This window comes from Tauraco erythrolophus, chromosome 25 (genome assembly GCF_009769465.1).
Source record: "Tauraco erythrolophus isolate bTauEry1 chromosome 25, bTauEry1.pri, whole genome shotgun sequence".
Taxonomy (NCBI): Eukaryota; Metazoa; Chordata; class Aves; order Musophagiformes; family Musophagidae; genus Tauraco; species Tauraco erythrolophus.
This window is the reverse complement of record NC_141489.1, coordinates 181392-203843: the sequence shown is the minus strand read 5'-3', so window position 1 is coordinate 203843 and position 22452 is coordinate 181392. Positions and strand designations below refer to the sequence as shown.

General features: G+C 37.6%; 1 protein-coding gene across 1 annotated transcript; it reads right to left on the bottom strand.

The window, feature by feature from the left end:
• Positions 1–309: 309 nt before the first annotated feature.
• Positions 310–22437, bottom strand: BRCA1 (BRCA1 DNA repair associated). The gene is given in 23 exon segments (XM_086626685.1): positions 310–571; positions 1615–1675; positions 2197–2270; positions 3453–3507; positions 3929–4012; positions 5404–5444; positions 5947–6024; positions 7475–7562; positions 8228–8553; positions 9011–9177; positions 9360–9492; positions 10768–10942; positions 12402–12487; positions 13150–16389; positions 16895–17037; positions 17518–17563; positions 18517–18543; positions 18546–18624; positions 19320–19465; positions 20369–20457; positions 20966–21046; positions 21373–21426; positions 22358–22437. Coding segments are annotated over 23 exon segments (5457 nt in total). The 3' UTR covers positions 310–467.
• Between the last annotated feature and the right edge of the window lie 15 nt (positions 22438–22452).

Genomic DNA, 22452 nt, shown 5'->3' with positions numbered 1-22452 from the left:
GTATGTATTTATGCAAAATGAAAATACAGAGGTTACTCAGGAGGGCAAGGACGTTTCAATTCAAGCCCTCAGTGCAATACTGCTCTTTTAAATGACTGTCTCCAAAATGTCCTCAAGTATGTAAACAGGAACTGGCTGCAATGGTAACTAATACCTCACTGTTTCTCTGAGGAGGCCACGTTCTACATTTTTCTAACTTTTAAAATTTGTTTTACATTAATTTAAAGGACTATTTTGAAATTAGAAATTATAATCTTTAAAGAACAGTGGGTAATTCCATCTTTATATGGTAATGTTGTTTAAGTAACTTTATTGCTAAAACGTACTTATTTTACTCTGAAGAAGAACACTACGTGCACATGATGTCTGCGTAAGTGACTTAAAAATTCTCAGCCCTTAGAATAATTACCCAACCATCAGCACTAAGGAGAATTTCTGAGCAATGGCAGAAGAGCTGCCGATCACCCTCAGGACACCAGGTAAGCAGCCAACTCCTGGCACTCATAGCAAGCAACACTGTCCAACACCCACTCTCGAGTCACCGTGGCAACACTGTTCTTGTGCTGGATTGCTGTAAGACAGACACAAATGATAAAACTGTTACCAACGAGTCAAAGCAAGCTTAAGGTGAGCTTACTGGTGTCTTTCAGATTAAGCTGTTGGCTTTATCTTTGACATTGTAAAGGCCTTGATAAAACCCAAGAGTCTGAAACCAGTGATGTGGTACTACTACTCCTTTGAGCAATGCAGGTAATATTGCTGCTCCAAAAAAGAAGAGCTGTTTAGCAAATGGTCAGGCAGGATGTTTTGAACGCCACAGAATAAACACTAAAAGCAGAGTGCAGTCCTTGCTCTCTTTTCATTTAGGACCTCAGTGACGGAGTCTCAGTTACCGTTTGCTCAGGCATACTGAGGATGTGGCAAGCAATGAGTCTCATTAAGAGAGAAGCAACAGAAAATTACTGAGGTGCTCCCAGACTGTTCTTCACCATTTCAGGATCTTTTTATTTAATTTCTCATTTTCCCAGTGCCATGGAAACAGCTGGTTTTACATCATCCTCCTGCTCCATTTTTTGTTGAACTCCACTGCAGCCTAACTAGCTCTTGCTCATCCCTTAACTAACTCTCACTGTCTCATTTAAAAGTAAGCCAGTCTGGAACACTTGTGCTTTCAAAGTCTCATAGTTTTGCTGGAGCATTTTGATTAAAAAAAAAAAGGCAGAGCTGTATCAGTTAACACTTTGTAGCTAGCTATTCTTCCAGACCAAGAGAATCTTGTCCCATCTGAGGCTTTCTCCTAGATCTTACTAGTCCTCCAAGGGCACATTTCCCCACCTTTAGAAACTATCTCCAGTCAGAAAAATTTCTGTAAAGCTGACGATATGCAGGACAACTGAGTCAAGAACAGGATTTGCCTGCTAGACTCTATTGCTGATTCTTGAAATAATATATCTTGTCCTTCCAATTTTTCTTTCAAGATACACCTCCACAAGCAGTAGAATGTTATTTTGATTCCTTTACAAAGCACTCTGATACTTAACTGTTAAAAGGACTGAGGTGATAAAGACACTTAATGCGTATCATAAAACAGCCCATGACAGCGTGTCGTTTTACCTCTATAATCTGTGTTTTCCATCCAAGCATCTGGCTGGACAACCACAACAGCAGTAGAATTCTAGGATTTCAATATAAGAAAATAAAAATGCTACTGTTAATCTGTCTGTCATTAAATCACTCACACGTATTTGCAGAGAGCAGTAACTGGGCTAACCCTGTGTCAGTGCATCACTTCAGAGAGGACTTTAAGAAGTGGTAGTAAAGGCAGAAAGACATTAGTTCCTAAGATTTTTCTGCGATTTCTCTCCAGGAACGCTATGACTAAGTCAAAGCACTAAAGGCTTTTTGTGCTGGAAAGTGAGGCTGTGTTGATTTAAGACAGATCAGCTATCTGGCCTACAGGCAGACAGAGCACTGAGCAGTTTTGCACCACAAGTCAGCCTGTCTTCTAAGACAGTGGCCAGAGCCTCGAACACAAGAACTGCTGCCGTGCAGTTTGGAATCATTGCTGGGCAGGCAGCTCTGTGACACCCCCGTGTGCAGCAGCCTTTGACAAGCCCACGTGACGTTTCAGCACGTTGTGTACTACACAACTACAGACCATTCACCATGTCAAGCCTATCATTCACTAGCACTTACTGTTTTGTGTGTGAACAGATGAAGTTGCTTCACTACAGAGGCACCACAAAGCTCCACCATCCATTCTAGATGTTCTGAAGAAATCAGATAAACAGACTATTACTTCAATGTTTTATATCACACTGAAACTGATACTATTCCCTAAGCCCTCATGTGTTTGTTCCAAGATATAAACTATCATCATTTGAAAGAAACGTAAGCCAAGTCCTTTCACTTTCTAGCCTGCTGAGGAACATTAACTCACTCTTCCTTCACTCTCTAGTCAGGACTAAACAAAACAGAAAAACCCTGAAAACGCAAAACACTGCATGCCCAAAACCTAAAGAGAAAGTCACTGACAATTTATTTACTCTTATCATAAGGACGTAAGACATGAAATTAAAACTAAAAAATCAGAAGTTAGAACTGTGATTCTCTCTCATTAACAAAAGTAAACAAAGTATTTAATTTCCACCAATTTATTGAATTGATAGTGAAGATAAGTCTCTCAAGTGTAAGAGCCATAATTAATGATCACGGCAGCAGGTGAAAGTACTGCATCCTCTGTAATTACTGTAAATGTCAAGAGATGTGAAGATATTTCACCCAGTCAAAAATAAAGTTATATTGGACAAATCGGAAAGTACTGGCTGAATATGCCACAAAAATGGGAAGAGAGGTGCAAATATGGTAAGTAGAAAATTTCTAGCTTAAATTTTCGAAACATCTACTATACTTTTTTCAATTCCAAACTAACAAAAAGAAGCTATTGTGCCCAACTTTTCCTTAGCATATAAACATCTGGCTTTGTTGTGTGTTTCACTTCTAACATCTGCTGTTAGGGAGATTACACTGAGAATGTGTCAACTGCTAGAAAAACACCACTTAGGAACTGTTTACTAAGAAGGAAAAGTGCTCAAATACAAGCCTTCACTAGCATCTAAAGCAATTCCCAGGCAGCATGATATTAATGCTCTTCCTTCATTGCTACAGAATCGGAGACAAACTAGATAAAAGGCCTGTTTAGAGACACAGCAAAATTGCCAGAGTAGTTCTCCGAGGACATCCAAACAGACAAGAACACTGTATCTGGAGATAGAACTGGATAAAGTTCTTTACCTCACTATACCACGTGTAGGGATTTTGAAAGTTTCAGATCAAGAGAGGTATAAAATCATCCAAGAAGAGGTAAAAGGTAAAACTCTGGTGAATGCACATGATCCCCTGCAAATTTTTTTTATGCTAAGAGTTGATTTAATTCCACTAAAATGACATACCTGTAGTCATATCAGTGAAAGGTCCATAGCAACAGATCTCGAAGTCTTTAAAAATCTGAAAACCAAGGAAGATGTTAACAGAGCACATATGGTATCTTTAAAGGACAACACTTACTTTGCTGGTTTCATCGCACTTCTAGGACTGGTTATCAAGCTATCGCTGTTTCACAAAGTATATCTGAAGCTCTTTGTAACTTAAAAATTAAAAGAATATAACAAAAAACCCCAACCCTATGCTGTCCTATACCAATGTTACAAAAAGATAACATTCACTCTAAGCATAGCGAGTCGCTCGAGTGTATCTGCTCTGCTGCTGACAGAGCTCACCTTTCGGGTATAAAAATGCTTAATTTGTACAACTCTGCATATACAGAACAGCAGAGAAATTGGAAGAAGTTCCAGATATTCAGTTGGCACAGCCACATATCTGAAACAGTCACAGCAGGACAGGATTTTCATCCCTGATGTGCTTATACCTTTTCAGTCAGAGACTGTCTAGCCCTCTTAGGACCTTGGTGGTTTCTCCCATTGATTACATCTCCTCTAACTTCAAAGTTCTCCTGGAACACAACATAAACAAGCAATCAGAATTTAGAGACTGAGAACACTATCCTGGTCTGAGTTCTGCATCACAACAGGAAGAAGTTGTCAGATTTCAGAACCGGAAACCTTACAATTAAGCATGTGCAGAAAATTAGTTAAAAGGCTTTTCGAGAAAAATGCAGAGCAGTAACGAAACCCCTGCAACATCAGATAATTTTTAAAGAAACAAATTATAGTAAACCGTAAAGTAGCCTAGCAAATTGTATAAAAGAAAGAGCACACTCCAAGACTACAAGTAAGTTATCAGTAAAGACTCATTTGATAGAAATTAATTATCAGTACATAGAATGGTTAGGGTTGGAAAGGAACTCAAAGATCATCTAGTAATCCAGTACATACCCTCTAGACCTTCAACATCTATTTTATTTCAAGGCATTCACTTAGTATATAGATTAAAAACAAACACAGTGCTGCATTCGATAATTTCAGGCCTACATCTGACTCAAGCTCCCATTTCTCCAACACTTTCTTGAAACATCTCCAAAACTTCAATACAGTGTAACCTGCTACAGGAGTATGAAGAATAGTTGCATATTTTCAGTTTACTTGGAAAAAAAATAGTTTTTATTATAACTGAAGGCTCTTCTCCTTGCTTAAAGCAATGTGAGAGCGTATGACAATGTTAACAGCTGTCATCCCATGTTCCAGTATTCCCAGTCAAGACTGTAGCAACTTCCCCCTTTCACCCCAAGCACAGAAGGGCCTTTAATACCCCTTCCTAGGGCCTTTTTGGGGCTAAGATTTTTCTTCTTCGCCCTTGGCTTGACAAAAGGTCATATAGATTTCATACCAGAAAGCAGGTATTTCTTCTTATTAAATATAAGAAATCCATATTGTGTCACTAATATGACATTCTCCAAAAATCTGTACTAGAGAATGAAAATCCAAATACCACCCAGGAATACAGAAATCCACCTAAATCAGGGTCATATCAAATAAGCAATTTCTAATAGAAAAGGTAGTAAATGCTGGAATCAGTTTTCAGTAGTTGGCTATTCTAAAGTTTAAAACCAAAACAAACCAAAACAATGTATATAGCTACATTCCAACATTATTTCCTTAAGCAAACAATACATTTTTTTCCTCTATGCTGTAATCCATCAATATCAGTAGGAACACTTATAAAAAAATATTCCTACAACATGTTCTAAAAAGTAATAGGGATCCATTATGTCTTCAAGAACAATGAATACATATAACCTAAGCGTGGCTTTTGGTCCCAGCATTTGGTAAAACTAGAGTCCCAGTTTTCAAAGGCAAATTTCCATATATTAAACATTTAGACAATATCTGACTAATAAGTCTATCAATGTAACAGCATTACTTACACATTTGGCATTTCACCTACCTCATCCAGTATCCTTCCTTCTCTGAAAGACTGAATTACCCCTAGATAAAAAGATCAGAACAGGACAAGTAATTTTATCGAGCAAAATTGTTCTTCCACTTCCAAGAGTGACTTCACTGCTATATTACATTGAAGGTATTTGTACTAAGGGAAACTGATGCAGGATGATGCCTGAAAGAACTTGAAGAACTTTACCTTTTATAAATAATACTAATTTTGCACTAACTGATGCCATGCATCTCAAAGATTTCAATTAAGAAGGAGGAAAAGTTTTTGTCTGGGTGGGGAGCAATCCAATGTGGTTATCTGAAAGCAGGAAAAGTATTCAGAAGAGAAAGAAGCTTGATGTTGCTGTTTGAGGTTTATTTTTATTTAATTATTATCTATTTTAAAGTATTTAGAAGAAACTCTGCAAAACATCAGATGTCAAGACATGAAAAGATCAGTTTTGGTTGGTTTTGGTTTTTTTTACTGGAACAAGTGCAGAGTACATTTGTGGTAGAAGGGCAGAGACTATTTAGCTCCGAAACAAGTTATACTTACACTGATAACTAACTACCCATTTTCTTCCTGCAATACCCAGGAAGTACTTCAGTGTCCGTTCACAGACCAGGTCCTTATCTGCAAAGCAAACACAAATAAGATCTCTTTCAGTTTTGTCATTAGTAAAAAAACAGCTTGGGTTATTTGTATCTAAAAGTAAAAGGTTTTTTGCTAAGTGCAGCAGCAAAATATCAAGACCATCTATAGAAAGGTTCCAAAATTCTAGTGTCCTGATTCTATTAAACTGAAGGAAATGATCAGAAACTAATCACATGTACAAATTCTGAACCCTTTTTTAGTTACTCAGTAAAGAGGCCAGAAAAAGCATGACTACTAGTCAAGACAGAGGACACTAACAGTAGGATTCAGTGACTAAACTTTTAGATGACTAGCTATTTGAGATCATCTTCTACTCTACCAGAACAGGCACAGCTTCAGAAGGCAGTTTATCCTATTTGTATTTGTATGAAGACAGAATAATCTACCTCTCCAAGAACATACGGTCACGGTGTCTATGACACGCTTTCTGGAGAGAAAGGCAAAAATTGAGTCCATAGATTTGGAGTAACAGGATTTTCTGGCTCCTTTTCTATATTGGTTTTCAAGAGCCAGAGAGGCTTATGTGACTGTATCCAAATATGAGCCAGCCAGAAGTGCTTCTACAAAGCAAAATGCAAGCACAGTGTATAGCATACCCAGACCCAGATTTGGCTGAAAATATTTTGCTTTTTAAGAAAATGTTGGTTAAAAGCTAGATGGTAGGTTCAGTAGGGAGCTTAAATACACCTAGACACAGCAATAGAGTAACTTAATTTTACTGATGAATGCTATGCTTTTCTGAAACCAATATAATACTATCTGTTTCAGAACACATTTGTCAAATTTGAAACTGTAGCATTGTACTGAGGTTGCTATAGAGTTCCTTCAAGCTTTTAATAATGAGATTCTCGAGCTCTACCAAGGAGCAAAACCTCACTTAAGTACCTTAATTAAGCATGCAAATAATAGTTATGATGAAGCAGCATACCTTCACTATCAACTACCATCAGTTATAGTCCCACTGACAGTTTTCTATACAAGATAAGTTTATTTCAAAAATGTGGAAGGAAAGAGCATTTATAATCCCTGCAAGGAATTCGGAAACCAAAATAGCATCTTATTTCCAGAATGTCTGTATCCCATTTCTTTAGGAACTATCTCGCTTTCTTTTTGGTTGGTTCTGAACTACTTTATGTTAATGTACTATATACGCCTTAAAAACTGTGACCAAACAGCTGGATTAAAAAAATAAGTAACATTAACTTTAAATCACACAGGGAAACAAAATATACCTTTACTTTGATTCTGTGAAATCAAATAAGAAGGACTTCCAAGTTTAAACAAAAAAATTATGATAGAGAAGAAAAACCTAATACCTTCTTCTCAAACTTCCTGAAATTTATTGAAGTATCTGCTTGCTGGTTAGTCTAGAGTTGAAATTCTATATGGTGTGCAAATATAGGATTTGTTCACATAGCTCCCAACAAACCTGTTTTCATTATGACGTGGGTTGTTCCTTCAGTAATGTGATTAGATAAAGTGCTCTGAGTTTTTCTTGCAAACTTCTGGATCACCAACTGAAAAGTAGTGAAGAAAATTAATAGCTAGCAAAACAGATTAAAAACCCCAACAGCTCCAGTTTATAGGAGTATCACATAATAAGACAGTTACTTTAAAGTAATGGTTTTATTTGTGTTAGCATACAGAATATACATTTCCTTAAAAGTCAATAATTTTAGCACCATTCGACAGGCTAAAGAAGAGCTCTTGGTCAGTAGTTTATAAACCAAAAGCCATATCCTCTACGAAATAGATCACACACAGAGGTTTATTAGCAATTCAGAATTGATTAATTACAGAAATCCTCACTAGGGATCAGAATCTGAGCAGCATCTGAGAACATTAAGGAAACCAACCAACCAAACAGCCCCGCCCCCTCCCCTCCAAGCCCCAAGGCTTTTCTAGAAATCAAGTCCTCTTGCTTTGGAATAATGAATTTTCCCCCTAGACAGTAGGTGGTCATTTAAAAACTTCAAAGTTCACTAAGTCTAATAGTGCTGTTTACAGTCAGCATTCTTCACATTTTTAGGAGTGAAAAAGTTTGACTTGGGTTGCTGTATTACTGATCTGCAAATCCTGCAAGATCAGTTTCCATTATACTTAGATGTCTCTACGTTGAAGACTGTAGTGGCAATCAGGAACGATTAACAAGTGATCTCTGAAACTTCTGAAACATACTTACATGTTCACTTTGATTCAGACCTGATGCAACAATTGACATTTCTTTCCTTTTAGTCCCAACAGGACTTGTAGCATTTTCTTTCCCAGCTGCACTGTGCAGAACAGATAGAGGAAAAGACCCACTTCTCTCCGATTTACATTCTTCAGCACAGCTTTTCTTAGCGTTCTGAGCTACAACAGAGCTATTTGTTGCTTCTGCAGTTTCAGGGTTAAGAAGCCTTAAAGATGAGGAAGAATTATTTGGATTCCTGGTCACATTTCCAGAGAGATTTGATAAGACAGATGCACCATTTAGCCTGGTCCCAGATTTCTGCTCATCTGCATTTTCTGAAGGAAAAGAGAAATTACTCCTCAAAACAGTTTCATCCTTCTCACAGTCATGGTAGAAGGCTGTTGCGCTACCTTTGAAGTTTAAATGCTGCAGTCACTTCCTCTCCTTATTTGTTTATTACTTCATCTTTGCCTCTATCATTACTTTTTCCTGATCTATAGCTGAGACACTAGAATACTTGTGACACTTTTAGTGGCATATCTGTTAAGTATCAATCTATATGTGAGAAAGATAACTCCCATTATTGCCAAAATGTCCAACTCTATCCTGATGGGCAGCTACACAGTTGGGCTACCAAACAAAACCAACCAAACAAGAAGTAACATCTTTTTAAATTGACCAGGAATATATAAGTTTAAATCCTTGATTTAGAAGAAAGTTCTATCTTGCTGGTATGTAAAAACATGAAAAAAAGCAGAAATCAAAATGTGTTGAATGCTTCTTAAATGTTACCTGCTTCAAGCTGACACTGACCATGTCCTCGCACTGCTTCCTGCACAGGTTTTGTCTTCTCAGAAGGAGCTTTGTTCTTCAGAACACTGTCACTCTGAGAGCCTTTCTCCAAATCTGGTCTCTTTAACAAACAGGATTTAGAAGACGGAAGTAACGGTTCTGGAGACCTTGAGAGAGTGAAATTGGTTTTAATACCTTTTTTACTCTTCATCAGAACCATGTAGCAACAGCTAAGCTATTGTAATTGCTCAAAAGCTGAGATATTTATTTCAAGACTTTATTTTGCTTCTTTTTTTTCTAATACAAGATTAGAAATAAAAGTAAAATAAACCAAACCAAAACCATTTACCTTTCTTTTTCTAACTCTTTGATTTTACTGTTGAGAGAATCACTTGGCATAACGTGGAGATCATTGGCTGAAAATCCCTTTGAACTGCTGCATTCATGATTTTCAAAATTTCCTTCCGAGGTTGACTCTGCCTCTTTAAAAAGGAAAATAATTCTTAAATAAGCAAAATAAAAGCACCTGTTCTTAATTGTTTCTTTAGGGAAGAGGTCATTTCTCTAAAATCTCAATCCAGATACACTTCAGAGAGGCAAGTGTTCCACGCCAGAAACCTACACAAAATGCAAAGCCATTTGAGCATGGCTAACAGCTACATTGTATTTCACATATTAAATCATCTACAAAACTAAGATGTCACCTATGCATTAGGTGGAAAAAGTAGGATATCAAATATCCCAAAGGCAAATTTACACTCTTCAGTGCAGTTTGTTTATTACTCCTCTCAACACATTACTATATCTCTGTTTGCAAGCAGTAGAGGCATTTATTTCCTGATTCAGACTACAGTCTGACAACACACATGCAGGAGACCTATTGGCGTAGCTGCACCACATCGGCTGACAATTTCACTTTTTTATATATATATTTTTTTTTTTAAGATGGAAGTTAACCTCAAGGTCTCAAGCCTCACACTGTACAACGCCGTCATTCAGGAGAACAAAAGCAATGTACAGATCATTTTGTGATATTTGACTAGCACTCACAGCAGTGATGAAAGACTTTGTATTTAGATAGAAAAGACCCCACAGTGAAAATTATACACGGTAAAGGCATGATAAGACACTAAATAACTCTGAATTCCAGGATGTTAAGCCTTCGGCGATTACTGAGCTATTCTCCACCGTTTATTTACTGCCCTGTGCACTTTCCAACCAGGAACTCGGTGTTCATGTCCTGTTCAGGGGCCTTACACACCACTATAGACACTCTCCTCCTCCTCCTCCTCGCCCATCAGCAGCCTGACCTGCACTGCATCACTCCTGACAGCCCATACACCCCTAACCTGCCTTCTGCCTTCCTCCTTGATACGCTGAAGCACAACTCCTACTACAGCAACAGAGGCCAAGTCCTCTTGGGTGCTCGGCCCCTCTCCCAGTCCCTTACCCGTGCCAGGGAAGGGAAACAAGAGCACAACTGGGACTGACAGAACAGCAACACGGATTAGTGCTCCCGAGCCGCAAGGCCTACTCGCCCCATTTGTACAATTACCCCACAGATCTGGGATTTTTAAAGTGCAGTACCAGTTATAAATAAAACATATACGTCTCACAGAACAGTTGATTTAGATAAAGTTGATACATGAGCAGAATTTTAAATTAACACTACAATTTGTAGTAGAAGGGAAAAAAGAACTAGTAATAGTCACACGACTGTTTGTAAGAAAGCTGGGAAAGTTTTTCATTGCATTTACCTCTTCCTTGTCTCATTTGTTCCATTCCAAGTGTTCCTTCACTACTGGAATGTGGCAGTTTCCCATGGATTGGTAAAAATTCACAGTCCTGACTTCCATGCTGCTTTAGCACTGCTTCAAGTACAGCCATTTCTTGCTGAAGTTTTTTTAGGTTATTTTGCATAGCATTCTTCTGCTGCAAAGGATACACAATTGTGCCAACGTTAGCAAACTCAGTTGGAGACTGTAAGATTAATTTCTTTAACAAATGCTTGAAAATCAGGAAGAGCAAAATTATTTTGAATTAGTTTTTACCATGTGTTCAGATGGTGACTGTGGTGCTTTTATTGCAACAAATAATGCACACACGCTATGTCAAAAGCAGAAAAAAAATCCGTAACAACTGCCCAGTAATTTGGCTATTCAAATTATTTCAGTTTAGACAGCTCACCAGAGTTTAATCAGTCAGGAAAGGAAAAAAAAAATGTCTGCACAAACATCTTTATTTTGCCCCAAATGCATTAGTTTGCACTAGTCACTTAATATTTAATAATGAGCATCAAGTATTGAGTCTTTGCACTTTCCACCATTACTGAAAGCCCCAAAGACTGTTTAAAAGGAATAAAATATTTCATCCTACTCTTTCTTACTTTTTCTCTCAAAAAACAATACCCTCTATTAAAAACATGGCTTATAACCTCCTTGTAAGAAGACCTCAGGGCTTCAAAGAGTCCTTCTAAAAACCTAGAATTTTCACCATGCGGGATAAAAACTGCCCACCGGTCCATACTGCCACTATTCCATTCGACTCAGGCATATCCTAGAATCTCTATCAAAGAAGTTACATCAGGGAGCAACGTCCTGTCAGTTGACCACATTTTGCATTGATGCAGTAAAGAGAAGAACCACCCATACAGCACAAAATGAAATTCAGTCCTCTTTGACATAGGGCTTTTAATGCTGAAAAGAGAGATTTGGTGTAAGACTTACCTTGAAGTTACAGAGGACAAAATCCTAAAAAAAAGAAACTAACAAAAACCCCACCAAACAAAACAAACCCCCAAAAAACCAAAACACCCAACAAAAAACCCTCAAACCAATCACTCACTATATAAAGTCAGGTCATTAAGCAGTAATCAGAAAATTAACAGCAGAGAAAGCATACACCTTTCATGGGACACTGCCTGTTGGGTCTTATGTCTATATTCTAATATGGAATAATTTGGTTTAATCTTTGCCCTTAGAAGGCAAGTCTCCATGCTCCTAAATGTCACAATGTAGCAAATCCAGTCCTTATCACTAATCATATGTTTCCTAACACTGAAGCCTTTACTACAGGAAGCTGAGGTTTCCAGCACTGGTCAAGTGCGGGGATTCATTAACCAGCATCGCCACAATCAAGCGTTGCAATCGATGCCACGGAACAAGTTATGGCCACTGAAATGTCACGTTGCCATGGGAGGCAAAGTTGGACAAACAACGGCATAGAAGCAGTTCTACAATTCTTCATTCATTACGCTCTTGGAAGCGATCTAGTGACACACAGAACTATGATGAAAGCAGCTCCCCACTACACCGACTTCACAGCTTTCAGGTACTTGCTTATATCCTAGAACACAAACTACTTGTAGAATTTGGTGCATAAACTCACTTACCTGTGTAGTAAGGATTTCACCCTGAGAGAACGCTCCACATGAATCCTCTACATTACTTGTTTCACTGTCATATTCAGATGCTTCACCTTGAGGAAGGTGGAAGAAAATCTGAGTTAGTTAAAGAAATAAAAACCTCATCATTATCCGTAACCTCTTACCACACAGACCTTTTAGACAACCGTTAACTATAACCATAAAGTGACAAGTTTTGAAAACACTTAAGTTAGAAGCACAGATCTACTTTCAGTGAACATTTTGAAGAACACTGTCACACATATGGCAAAGCAAATAGAACTTGAAGTGTTTCAATAGTGATGAAAGAGTCCTAAATATTTATGAAAGCCACAAAAAGGTCAAAATAAGCACTATAGAATTCTACAGCCAATTTCAACAAACATTTCATCTGGGTAAAGGGCTCAAGTGGGCTTTATGAAATTTTGCTGGTAGATGCAAATATCACACTGCAAGAAAGCTAGGATTTCACTCAAAAATTAATTCCCAGAGAGACTCAGTCCAGCCTCTAGTGCCCAGTCCACTCAGTTTTGCTCTGAACAAAGAATACTGCGAGAACTTAATTTTTAGGAAATAAACCACTGAAGGTTTCTTGTTTGATTGTTTAGGGCTGATGCGTTCCTTTAAAAGAGCAAGCACCACATAAATACAGAACAAAGTTCCCATGCAAACACCAAGAACCTAGGTGCAATGACATTACAAACACAGCTGCAGAGATAAAAATCTTGGTTTGTACCTAGGTTTGCTCCCATGTTTGGGTCTTCTTGGCATTCATCTTTGAAGTTAGTTCTGCTTCTCTCCAGCCCTTCATTACAACTTTGAAAAGTTTCTTTACTCTCAATCACATTGCTCACTTGTTTGGATGTATGAACTTGAATTAAAGGTTTATTCAGCTCTTGTGCTCCAGCAACTGATTCTTCAGACATGTGGGACTGGGAAGAAAACAAGTTGACGGAGAATTCTGACTCCTGGCTTGGTGAAACACACTCATTACTTAGGGCAGCTTCAGACATTTTCTGCATATTATTGTCGTCATGACTGCCACTGTGAGGCAATGTGATGGGACTTACGGAAGACTCTACCACAGAAGTCACTTGCTTATGGATCTGCAAAGGTGTGCTTACTGATTTGCCAAATATCAATGTCTGAAAACACGGTAAATCTTCATCCTCACTAGATTCTTCATCTGAAGATTGCAGTTTCTGTGCTCTTCTTCGAGATCTTTGAAAACCTTGAGATCTTGGCTTAGAACATACATTTCTATTGTGTATTTCTTTCACCAGGGCATTGTCACTTCGTTTTACAAACACAGCAGATCTCTCTCTCCTATCAGTTTCAGAAAAGCTATTGTTCTCTTCAATATCATCATCAGAGCACAGTAAGCCATCAGGGGTTTCAGACAAACCTGTAAAGTCACTGTTGCCTTTAAGAGGTTCTTCTTGAGCCTCTGTAACTAAACACTCAGGCATCCCTGTGCTAGCAGTTTGGGTCGCTTGTCCTTCATTCCCCTTCACTTGTTTTCTTTTGTTACATTTTTTCCCAATGACATCACAGCTGAATTCAGCAGGCCTTTGCTGACAAGCTGCAGGACAAATCATTGATCTGGACTGAAAATGTAATATTGGTCCTTTGCTGTCAACAACTTTGGCCTTTCCTACTTGATTGCTTTCTGAACTGAAGCATATTTCATCAACTGTGTTTAAATCAGTTCTTTTGAAAACGTGCTCTTCTGTATGACTCTGATCCCTTTGGCTTCTACTACTTTTGATTGGATTCTGTCTCAACTTGCTTGCTATCCCCCCTATGTCATCAGTTGACAGTGTCTTTTCGTTTCCCTGCTCTCCTTTTTGTGATCTGTTTTTGTCTTCTGTCCTAGCAGTACCCATTCTTATTGGTGTCAGATTCCCCTGATTTGCAACGTGTGGAATATCTTCTGGGTGTTCCCCTGTACGCACACATTCGGTGTTGCCAACAAGGCAAGTCACAGGACTAACACAAGCAGACTCATAGCTCTTATGCCTCTCTTTCTCGCAAACCCGACTCAAGCTTTCAGCAGTTGTTTTCTCTTCTTGCAAGTCTTCTGTTTTTAAATACCTGCTATGCTTATTCTCTACCTGATCAGCACACGGTATCTTTAAAGCTTCAGAAGCAGCATCTTCTACTGCACATGCCTTCATGGGAGTAGGATAAAGGCTAAATGACAGGCGTTTTGAATGCCTAAATATATTTCGCAGATACTGTGTGTCTAACTCACTGTCTTCAGCTTCCTTAGAAACATTTTTAGCTGCTGGCAACTTTTCAGTTCTGAAGTCCCCTGGAACATTTTGTGTATCACGTCCACTATCCTGGGGAAAAGTAGTACATGATTCAATCACCTCTTCAGTTGGGTGGGAAGCTATTTGCACAACAGTCATTGAAGGAGACTGTCGGAGGAAAGGGCTACCTGGTATTTCACCTTCTTGAGCACCTGCATCAGGTGCAAAGGAAAGACAATTTGAATGCTGACATGAAGTAGGATTGAAGAGACTTCCAGTTTCTGCAGCATGAGCTGAATTCTTTAGACTAATCTGCATTTCGTTTGCTTCTAGATCACCACCCTTCAGATTAGTGAGTGGCTCGTAAGTCAACACACTGTGGGACTCACACAGGTCTTCGCATTCAGAAGCGTGAACTAGCAGATTCCTTTGGACTCCAGAGACAGACCCTTCATGATCACTGTCATACTTTCTTGCTCCCTTAGTTACTACTCCTTTTCCTGTTTGTTTTGTCATTTCAGAAAGTAGCTGAAGGCGTCTGCTGCGCCTGACTTGTCTTTGCTCAGAATCAACTTTCCTTGGTTCTTCGCTGCTTGGATAGCTATCGATCTGTGGCTCAGCTGGATCAGGGGAAACAGAGTTTCTGTCTACCACTAACTGTAGAGCACACATGGTTCTAGTAGAATGCCTGCATCTTTTTGCTGCAGAACTTTTTTTAGTGCTTTTCTGGTCACAGTTGTTCAGTTCTAGCTCCCCATCACAGGGCTTGTCAGAGAGGTGACTCTCATTAACAGCAGAACTTTCATCAAATCTTTTTTTTTCAGCTTCTCCAAGGCACCAGTTAACACTTTGAGGGCACCCATCTGCCTCCTCTGTATCTTTTTTCTTGATGAAATCCTCAGGTTGCAGCACATGGGCAGCCTTCCTTTTTCGTTTTAGTCCATCTTTGCTGGAATTATTCAAGCACTTGTCATCAACAGCTACATCTTCCCTTTTTGTAATAGGTAAAATTTCTCTCAAGGTATTAGAGAAATTTGACTTCCTCTCTCTCTTGTATGTTTTCCCAAATATTTTGTCTTTAATGCTATCTGCTGTTTGTTTTAATCTTCTCTTGTTTCCTTCAACCACTGCAATTTCCATGGAATCTACCATAGGGTCAGTTTTTTCTGAAATACAGGAATCTTTATCTGATAAACATGTATCTCCTTCACTTGAAACATCAGTTGCTCCAGTAGAATCATGCTGGGAAGAATTGGAAGACAGAATCTCATTGCTTTTTGAAAACCATTCATTGACTTTCTGAATGCTTCGCTTCAGTCTCTTCCTAGAGACTTGATTCAGGGTAGCACAGTGAAGTGTCTCTGGCTGAAGTAGTTCCTCCAGAGGAAGTTCTTTTTCATGGAAAGAATCATTCTCGGGTTCATACATTTCCGCAGCTTCCACACTTTGTACAAAAATATCTATTTCCTTGCTTTTATCCAACCTGCTCTCTAAGCTATCTTTTAAGTCAAACTCTTTGCTTTTACTATTGCACTGAGTTCCATTCCTTAAGGGACTGGCATTACCTATTCTGTCACATTGCTCTGTGAGTAGGTCTGCAGCAAGAACATTTAAAGGAGAACTCTGGTATTCAGTCATATTCACTTGCCCAGGTTTGGCACTTTCAGTGATGCTCTGAGTGCTTTTCTTGCTCAAGTCTTCCTTCAAGAAATCACTTTCACCTGAAGATTTACAGGTATTATAAATTATTAAGCTCTACTTAAAACACACAAGAACAATAACAAGCTTAATGGCTACTTTGTTTTAAAAGAACTGCTCTTATCTCCTCCCAAAACACAATATTACACTGCACAAATCTCGCTCTAGAGAAAGGGAGAAAGATCAAATTACATGAGACATATGCTCATCCAACTTCTTACATGAATTACCAGGCAGTGGGCTTAGCTTATACTACAAGGGATAGTAGGGCTTACATGGAATAGAATAACTTTTGCCATTTGCTCAAGTTACTTTTTTTGCCTTCTGTTCCTGTGCACAAAACATCCACGTTTTAAGTATCTAGTCTACAGGTATAGTCTTGTATTACACAGTCACTTGCTGTTGGCATCAACAAAATACAATATACAAGACTGCAAGTACATATATTTAGTCATGTGAAATCAAAATGTTAACTTGTGCTCTGTCTTTCAAGCTCTACCATTTTTGTCACCGAAATAACAAACACACCTATGACACTTGGTAGAATTACTTCTTTAGTACTCAGCTTGTCAGGCTGTGTATTGCAAGAATATTCAGTCCCCTTCTCAGCATTCTTAAGTTCTTCTAGCTTTTCTTGAGATGAAATCTGAAGCTCTTCTTTGCCTTTTAATCTGTTGGGAAGGGAAAACTACTTTCATTACAGAGGAAACCACAACAGACATAATAGATGATACTTAATTTTCCCTTTTTGCTCTCTGCTCTCTATTGTTTTTGGAGAAGTCAGGTTGCATGGTAGACACTCACCACAAGCAGATCCCTTCAGAGTTTCAGGCCATTTCTTTAAAAGATCCCCTCCCACATTCCTGAATTTAACATTCACTTTCTAAAGCATAGTACATGCTTTTCTCTTGAAGATCTAATGTCTGTGTAAGCAACAAAATGTTTAGAAAACAGCTTTAAGCATATTATATAACAAACTCTCATATAAATGAGAGTCAGCTATCCATTCTACCCCGATGCCATCAAAGTTGAAAATCACTCGTCAGCTTGGAGAATTCTATCAGTTCTGTGCTAAGAAACTAAAACATGCGAATAAGAACACTGAACTATTGTCTTTAGAAAACACGAAATCCTTAATCATCTTTACTTACCCAGCATTGCTTGCCTGTTTAAAAAGCTCTTCAGATGAATCAGAGCCTAAAAAAAAACAGCTGTTACTCTGCTTGAAACGACTCAGAGAAAGATGACTTGCCAGATTCAGTGCTTATTACCACAGAGGCATGCGTGCTCAGTTCTTTCTCGAGGTAGATGCTTTCAACTTGTATCAGATGAATTCAAGTTCAATTGTGCAGTATTTTACCTAATTATAATGATTTCTGTGCATAAATATCTACATTGCTCCAGCATAAAATTATGTTTAAATACAGTGACTGGTAACAGAGAGCTACTAAGAGTTAATTAGCTAAGAGTCAGTTTCTAATTTCTAAATTTATACATGAAACAGCTGCTAGTATTTAGAATTTTGAACTGGAAGTCAGAGCAATATATTTGGATATCTGTCTCAGATCCTTTGATTGATCTTGGCAGAAGCAATAAAGAAAAAAGAGGCAATAAACACTATCTGTTAAAAGGAGCAATTCCTTCCTTGAAGGAATAGAGGGAAAATAAACTATGCACAGCACCCATCTTGTTTCTTGCAGCAGTCAGCACGAGATAAAAAGGAAGTTCTGAAAAGCTAGGATAGACAAATGAAACATTCTTTTCCCGATTAGATTTCATTCTTATCTCTGGTTATTAACTCAAGCCTCAGACACTGATGACAAGGCTTAATGTTCTTTAGAAAACAGTAGTTATCATCAATTATAACAACTATAACTTTTTCACATCTGTAAGCATCTTTTCTTCTTTGGATCTTGTACACCAACCCATAAATGTTTACTACAGAAGCAGTTTTTTTCCTACAATATAATAAATTACATTAAAAAGCCTTTGATTTACCAACTTTGAATTGTTCATCATTTGTCCCTTTGTTCTCATTCTGAGTGTTAAGGAGAAATAAGTGTTTATAAAAACTTTGAACTTCATCACTTTCACTACTTTGCAAGCACTATACATAAACTCAAGTAGTGTGGATCTACAACAGATCTTACCAAACTCAATATAAATCCCTTTTTGGAGTCGCATTTCTGGGTTTTGTTTCTTAGGGGACACCTTTTGACCCTGGTATCTGTAAGCTGTGTATCCACATTAGCTTCCTGCTGACAGGAGAAGAGAAAAGAATACTTGTTTATAACGGTAAGCTATTACCAAAAATAAGTAGTAATTATTTAAACTACAGCAGGGGGGAGCTAATACATATAAACGAAGTTTTTAAATTGGCAGCCTCTATACAAAAGTCCAACACATGTAATTTATCATATTGATACCAGTAATGGAATGTGTTAATAGAAACAATTATCACACATTCAACAGCTCAAATTATTAAAAGTTTTATCTTCCTTAACATTCTATTCAGCATTGAGCAGATGAGACACGAAACAACATACCATGGACAAAATCATACACACAGCAATCACCCTAAGTCGGGTCCTGTCTTAAGAATTCTTAAGACACATTCATGGTCTCACCACTAAAAATGTAAAAAGCCTACCAACAGTTAGACAGTCTCATTCAACAAGCAGTACAAAAAAGCTTTCAATCCTAGCTTCAATAGCAATATATTACAGCAATATTATCTTTTAAGTTTAAGTCATTTTATGCAAGCAACTTTTTAAAGTAGGTTAAGAAGACAAAATATTTATATGTCCTTGTACAGAGTAATATTCAAGTCAAACAGTGATCTGGAAGCAACCCAAAAATCTCCTGTTCCATTAATTTATGTAAATGCATATATACACATTCCAAATAAACCACTAAACTAACCACAAAAATAAATTTGGGAAAAAAAAAATACCAAGGTGCAGTTTTCTTGCCCATTTTCTGTAGCACTTTTTTTCCTGTTTCTGAAGCCCTTACTTTGGATGACAGAACTTTCTTTACACATCAACTCAGCAGCAATGGCTTCTGCGGATGTTTTAGGAAAGTGACGACTGTTTAAAACTGAAAAGTGTCAATAGGAAAAAAAAGCAAAAATGTTTTCTTACACTGAGTGTGACAACAGGTATTATATATTATTAAAACAGCCTTGCATAGAGCTTATGCAACTAGCACATATACAGTTGAAATACAACCCTGAGTCCGTTTGAATTATTAGTCTGATTGTTCTTTATGAGTACTCTTCAAGTATTAAGTAAAATCTTGAACTTGCCAGCTAATTTTCCCAACCAATTTTGCTTATGTGGATAATCTAGCAAGAACAGGATGTAACACTAGTGATTTTAGAATGACTGAACAAGTTGAAAAGAATTTGAAAAGAAAGTCTAGGTTTTAAGCACAATATACAAAGAAAAAAACAAACAAACCAATATCCACAAACCACCACCCACCCCCGACAACATCTTGTTTCTCAAAATATAAACAAGCATGTATCTGACTTGCCAATACCTTTTACAAGGCACTGAGTACTAGAAAGGATAAATTTGAGTTCCAGAAGGATATACCTGAATGGGAGAAGTTCACATACACTGTTGTAGCACTGGCTAATTCAGGCTCTAAGACTGTCTAAGAAGCTAAAGCTGCAAGGTTGGGCATAATCAAGAGCAAGACTTTGTCACACAGTTATAGATTAAAGATTATTTGATACACGTTCAGCCATATTTCAGGAACTGAAAATAAGATTGAAGTCGTCAAATGGACAGTAACAACCTTGACTGTTCGAGAGGTTATTGCAGGAAAACCTTGGCAACTTAATGGAACTTTGGCTTCTACATCTAAGAAAAAACTTTTGATAATTCTTCCTGTACTGAGTACTGCACAGTAAATTAGGTACCCTGCAAATAATTATGATACAAACGTCAACATGTTATTTTAAAAAAGTGAGGGGTATACATTGACAACACTTACACTTTATTCCAGTGTCAAGCTCAAACGCATGGATAGTTTCCAACAATCCTTCAATTAGTTGCTTAAATCTGGAATTTTCTTTCAGACTTCTGAAATAACATCACCACATGAGTTGTTTCAAGACAAACATATGGGTCAACTATATTAATAGTTCTCCTGGAATTTAGGCTGAACAAAAAAGGATTAAAACTCCAAAACGGAAGATGAGACAAAGAGAAATTGTCACCAAGAAATAACACCACAATTCCCCAAAACAACTATTTCTGCAGGAATTACAACTATCACAAAATTAAAATTTCGCACGTTCCTCGCATAGGATTGGCATAGAGAAACTAGTTGTACGGACTGAACAATAATACAGTCTATACTTGATAGCACAAATATTTGTTAAGAATGGTGTCTCCACCTGTGATCACTTGAAAAAGTTTATATCGAGGTAAGGCACTAAAGACTTAACTCCTTTCAAAACTGAGAGTTTACTTCATAACCACCTTTTGGTTATTTCAGTCTTCTGCTAAAACATTTTTAAGATAATGATTAACTTGTCCTTAGAGCTCAAGCTTCTTATCTTCAAGCCCACTTGCAAAAACGCATTACCTCTTGGTAACTTCAGTCTTGCACAGAGGACACTGTATCACACCTTTTTTCTTTTTGCTGAGGAGTTGGAACATGCAGAACCTAGGAATAAAGAATAATCACAATGGTAACAAAAGGGAGGACTTTATTTTCTTTAGAACTGAGCCTAGGCATGCACCACTTAGTAGGAATCCTTCACTATTAAGTTGAATGCCTGCATTCTTGTTCAGGTATTACAATGAATTAATCAATTTCTTCTGACACACCTGTGAAACTGCAGGTATTTCTTATTCAGAACTGATTTTGCCCCTAAAATAGCTACATATTAAGTTATCAAAACACAGTATACATCATCACCACTAAAGAAGTAGACATGGAGAATAAGAACAAATAGACTAAGCATTGCAATTACAAGTTTTCAATCCTACCTGCAGAATACGTGATCACATTTTGTTGAAACTGGCTCTTCTACAACATCCAAACTACAAAAATAAAGGAAAACAAGAACACAGAAGTTACAGATATAATAGGAACAACAAAATACGATTCAGAAATATAGCCACTTTTCTCAACTTAAAAAAAAATAAAATCTTGGTGGGGAAGAGAAGTAGGACACATTTGACAATTTTTCATTTGAGAACCAGGTACAGTAACAAATACTGTCATTATGTCATACGTACACACCTACTAGCTCTTTACAATCTTTATCCGCCAATGGCGATACCTCAGCAAAAACCATGCTGCCTTTTCAGAAAAGTTTGCATGCAAGTTTTTTTCTGTGTACCACTACAGACATTCTGTGCTTTCTGCTCTGTGCCTTTGTAAAGATGTTATTATCAACACAGAAATTATTTTGGTTTTCCAATGGCAGTAAAGCCTTTCCAAATGGATTTAAAATATAATGATTTAAAAACATCTGCCACCATAGGCAAAAAAAAACTTGAGCCATTTGAGTCAATGGAAGCCAGAATCTTTCAAAAGCTTACCAGACAGCCTAGGTATCAAGGCTTTAACTAGAATCTACGCTATTTCAGCATTTGTTTGCATTGAACAACTACAGACCTCGATTGAGGTAAGTGAACCTTTTAGAGACAAAGGACAACAATCCCGGCTGCTTTACAAACAATACTCTAATTCAATCAGCTACATGTTTTTCTTAACTGGATAAAGGACTGACACATTTAGGTTGTAATAGAAAAGCAAAGTTTACTATAACATAAGAGCAAAATACAGGTTCTGTCTTGCACTTTCTCACTTAAGCCTTACAAAACAACAATACTCTTAGCCTTAAAATAGAGTTCTTTTAGTTTCTGATAATCCATAAAATTGACAAAGCATTTGAAAAGAAAGAGAAAAACCAAAAGACTAATTTCCCTATCCTAATACAGAGTTCACATTATTCTCTTGGCTTACCAGATTGGACACTCCAAGTTCTTTTGCATGGCTGAAAGCACATTTTGCACATCTCCAACAGCAATCATGGAGAAGTCCATTGCATCCAAAAATAC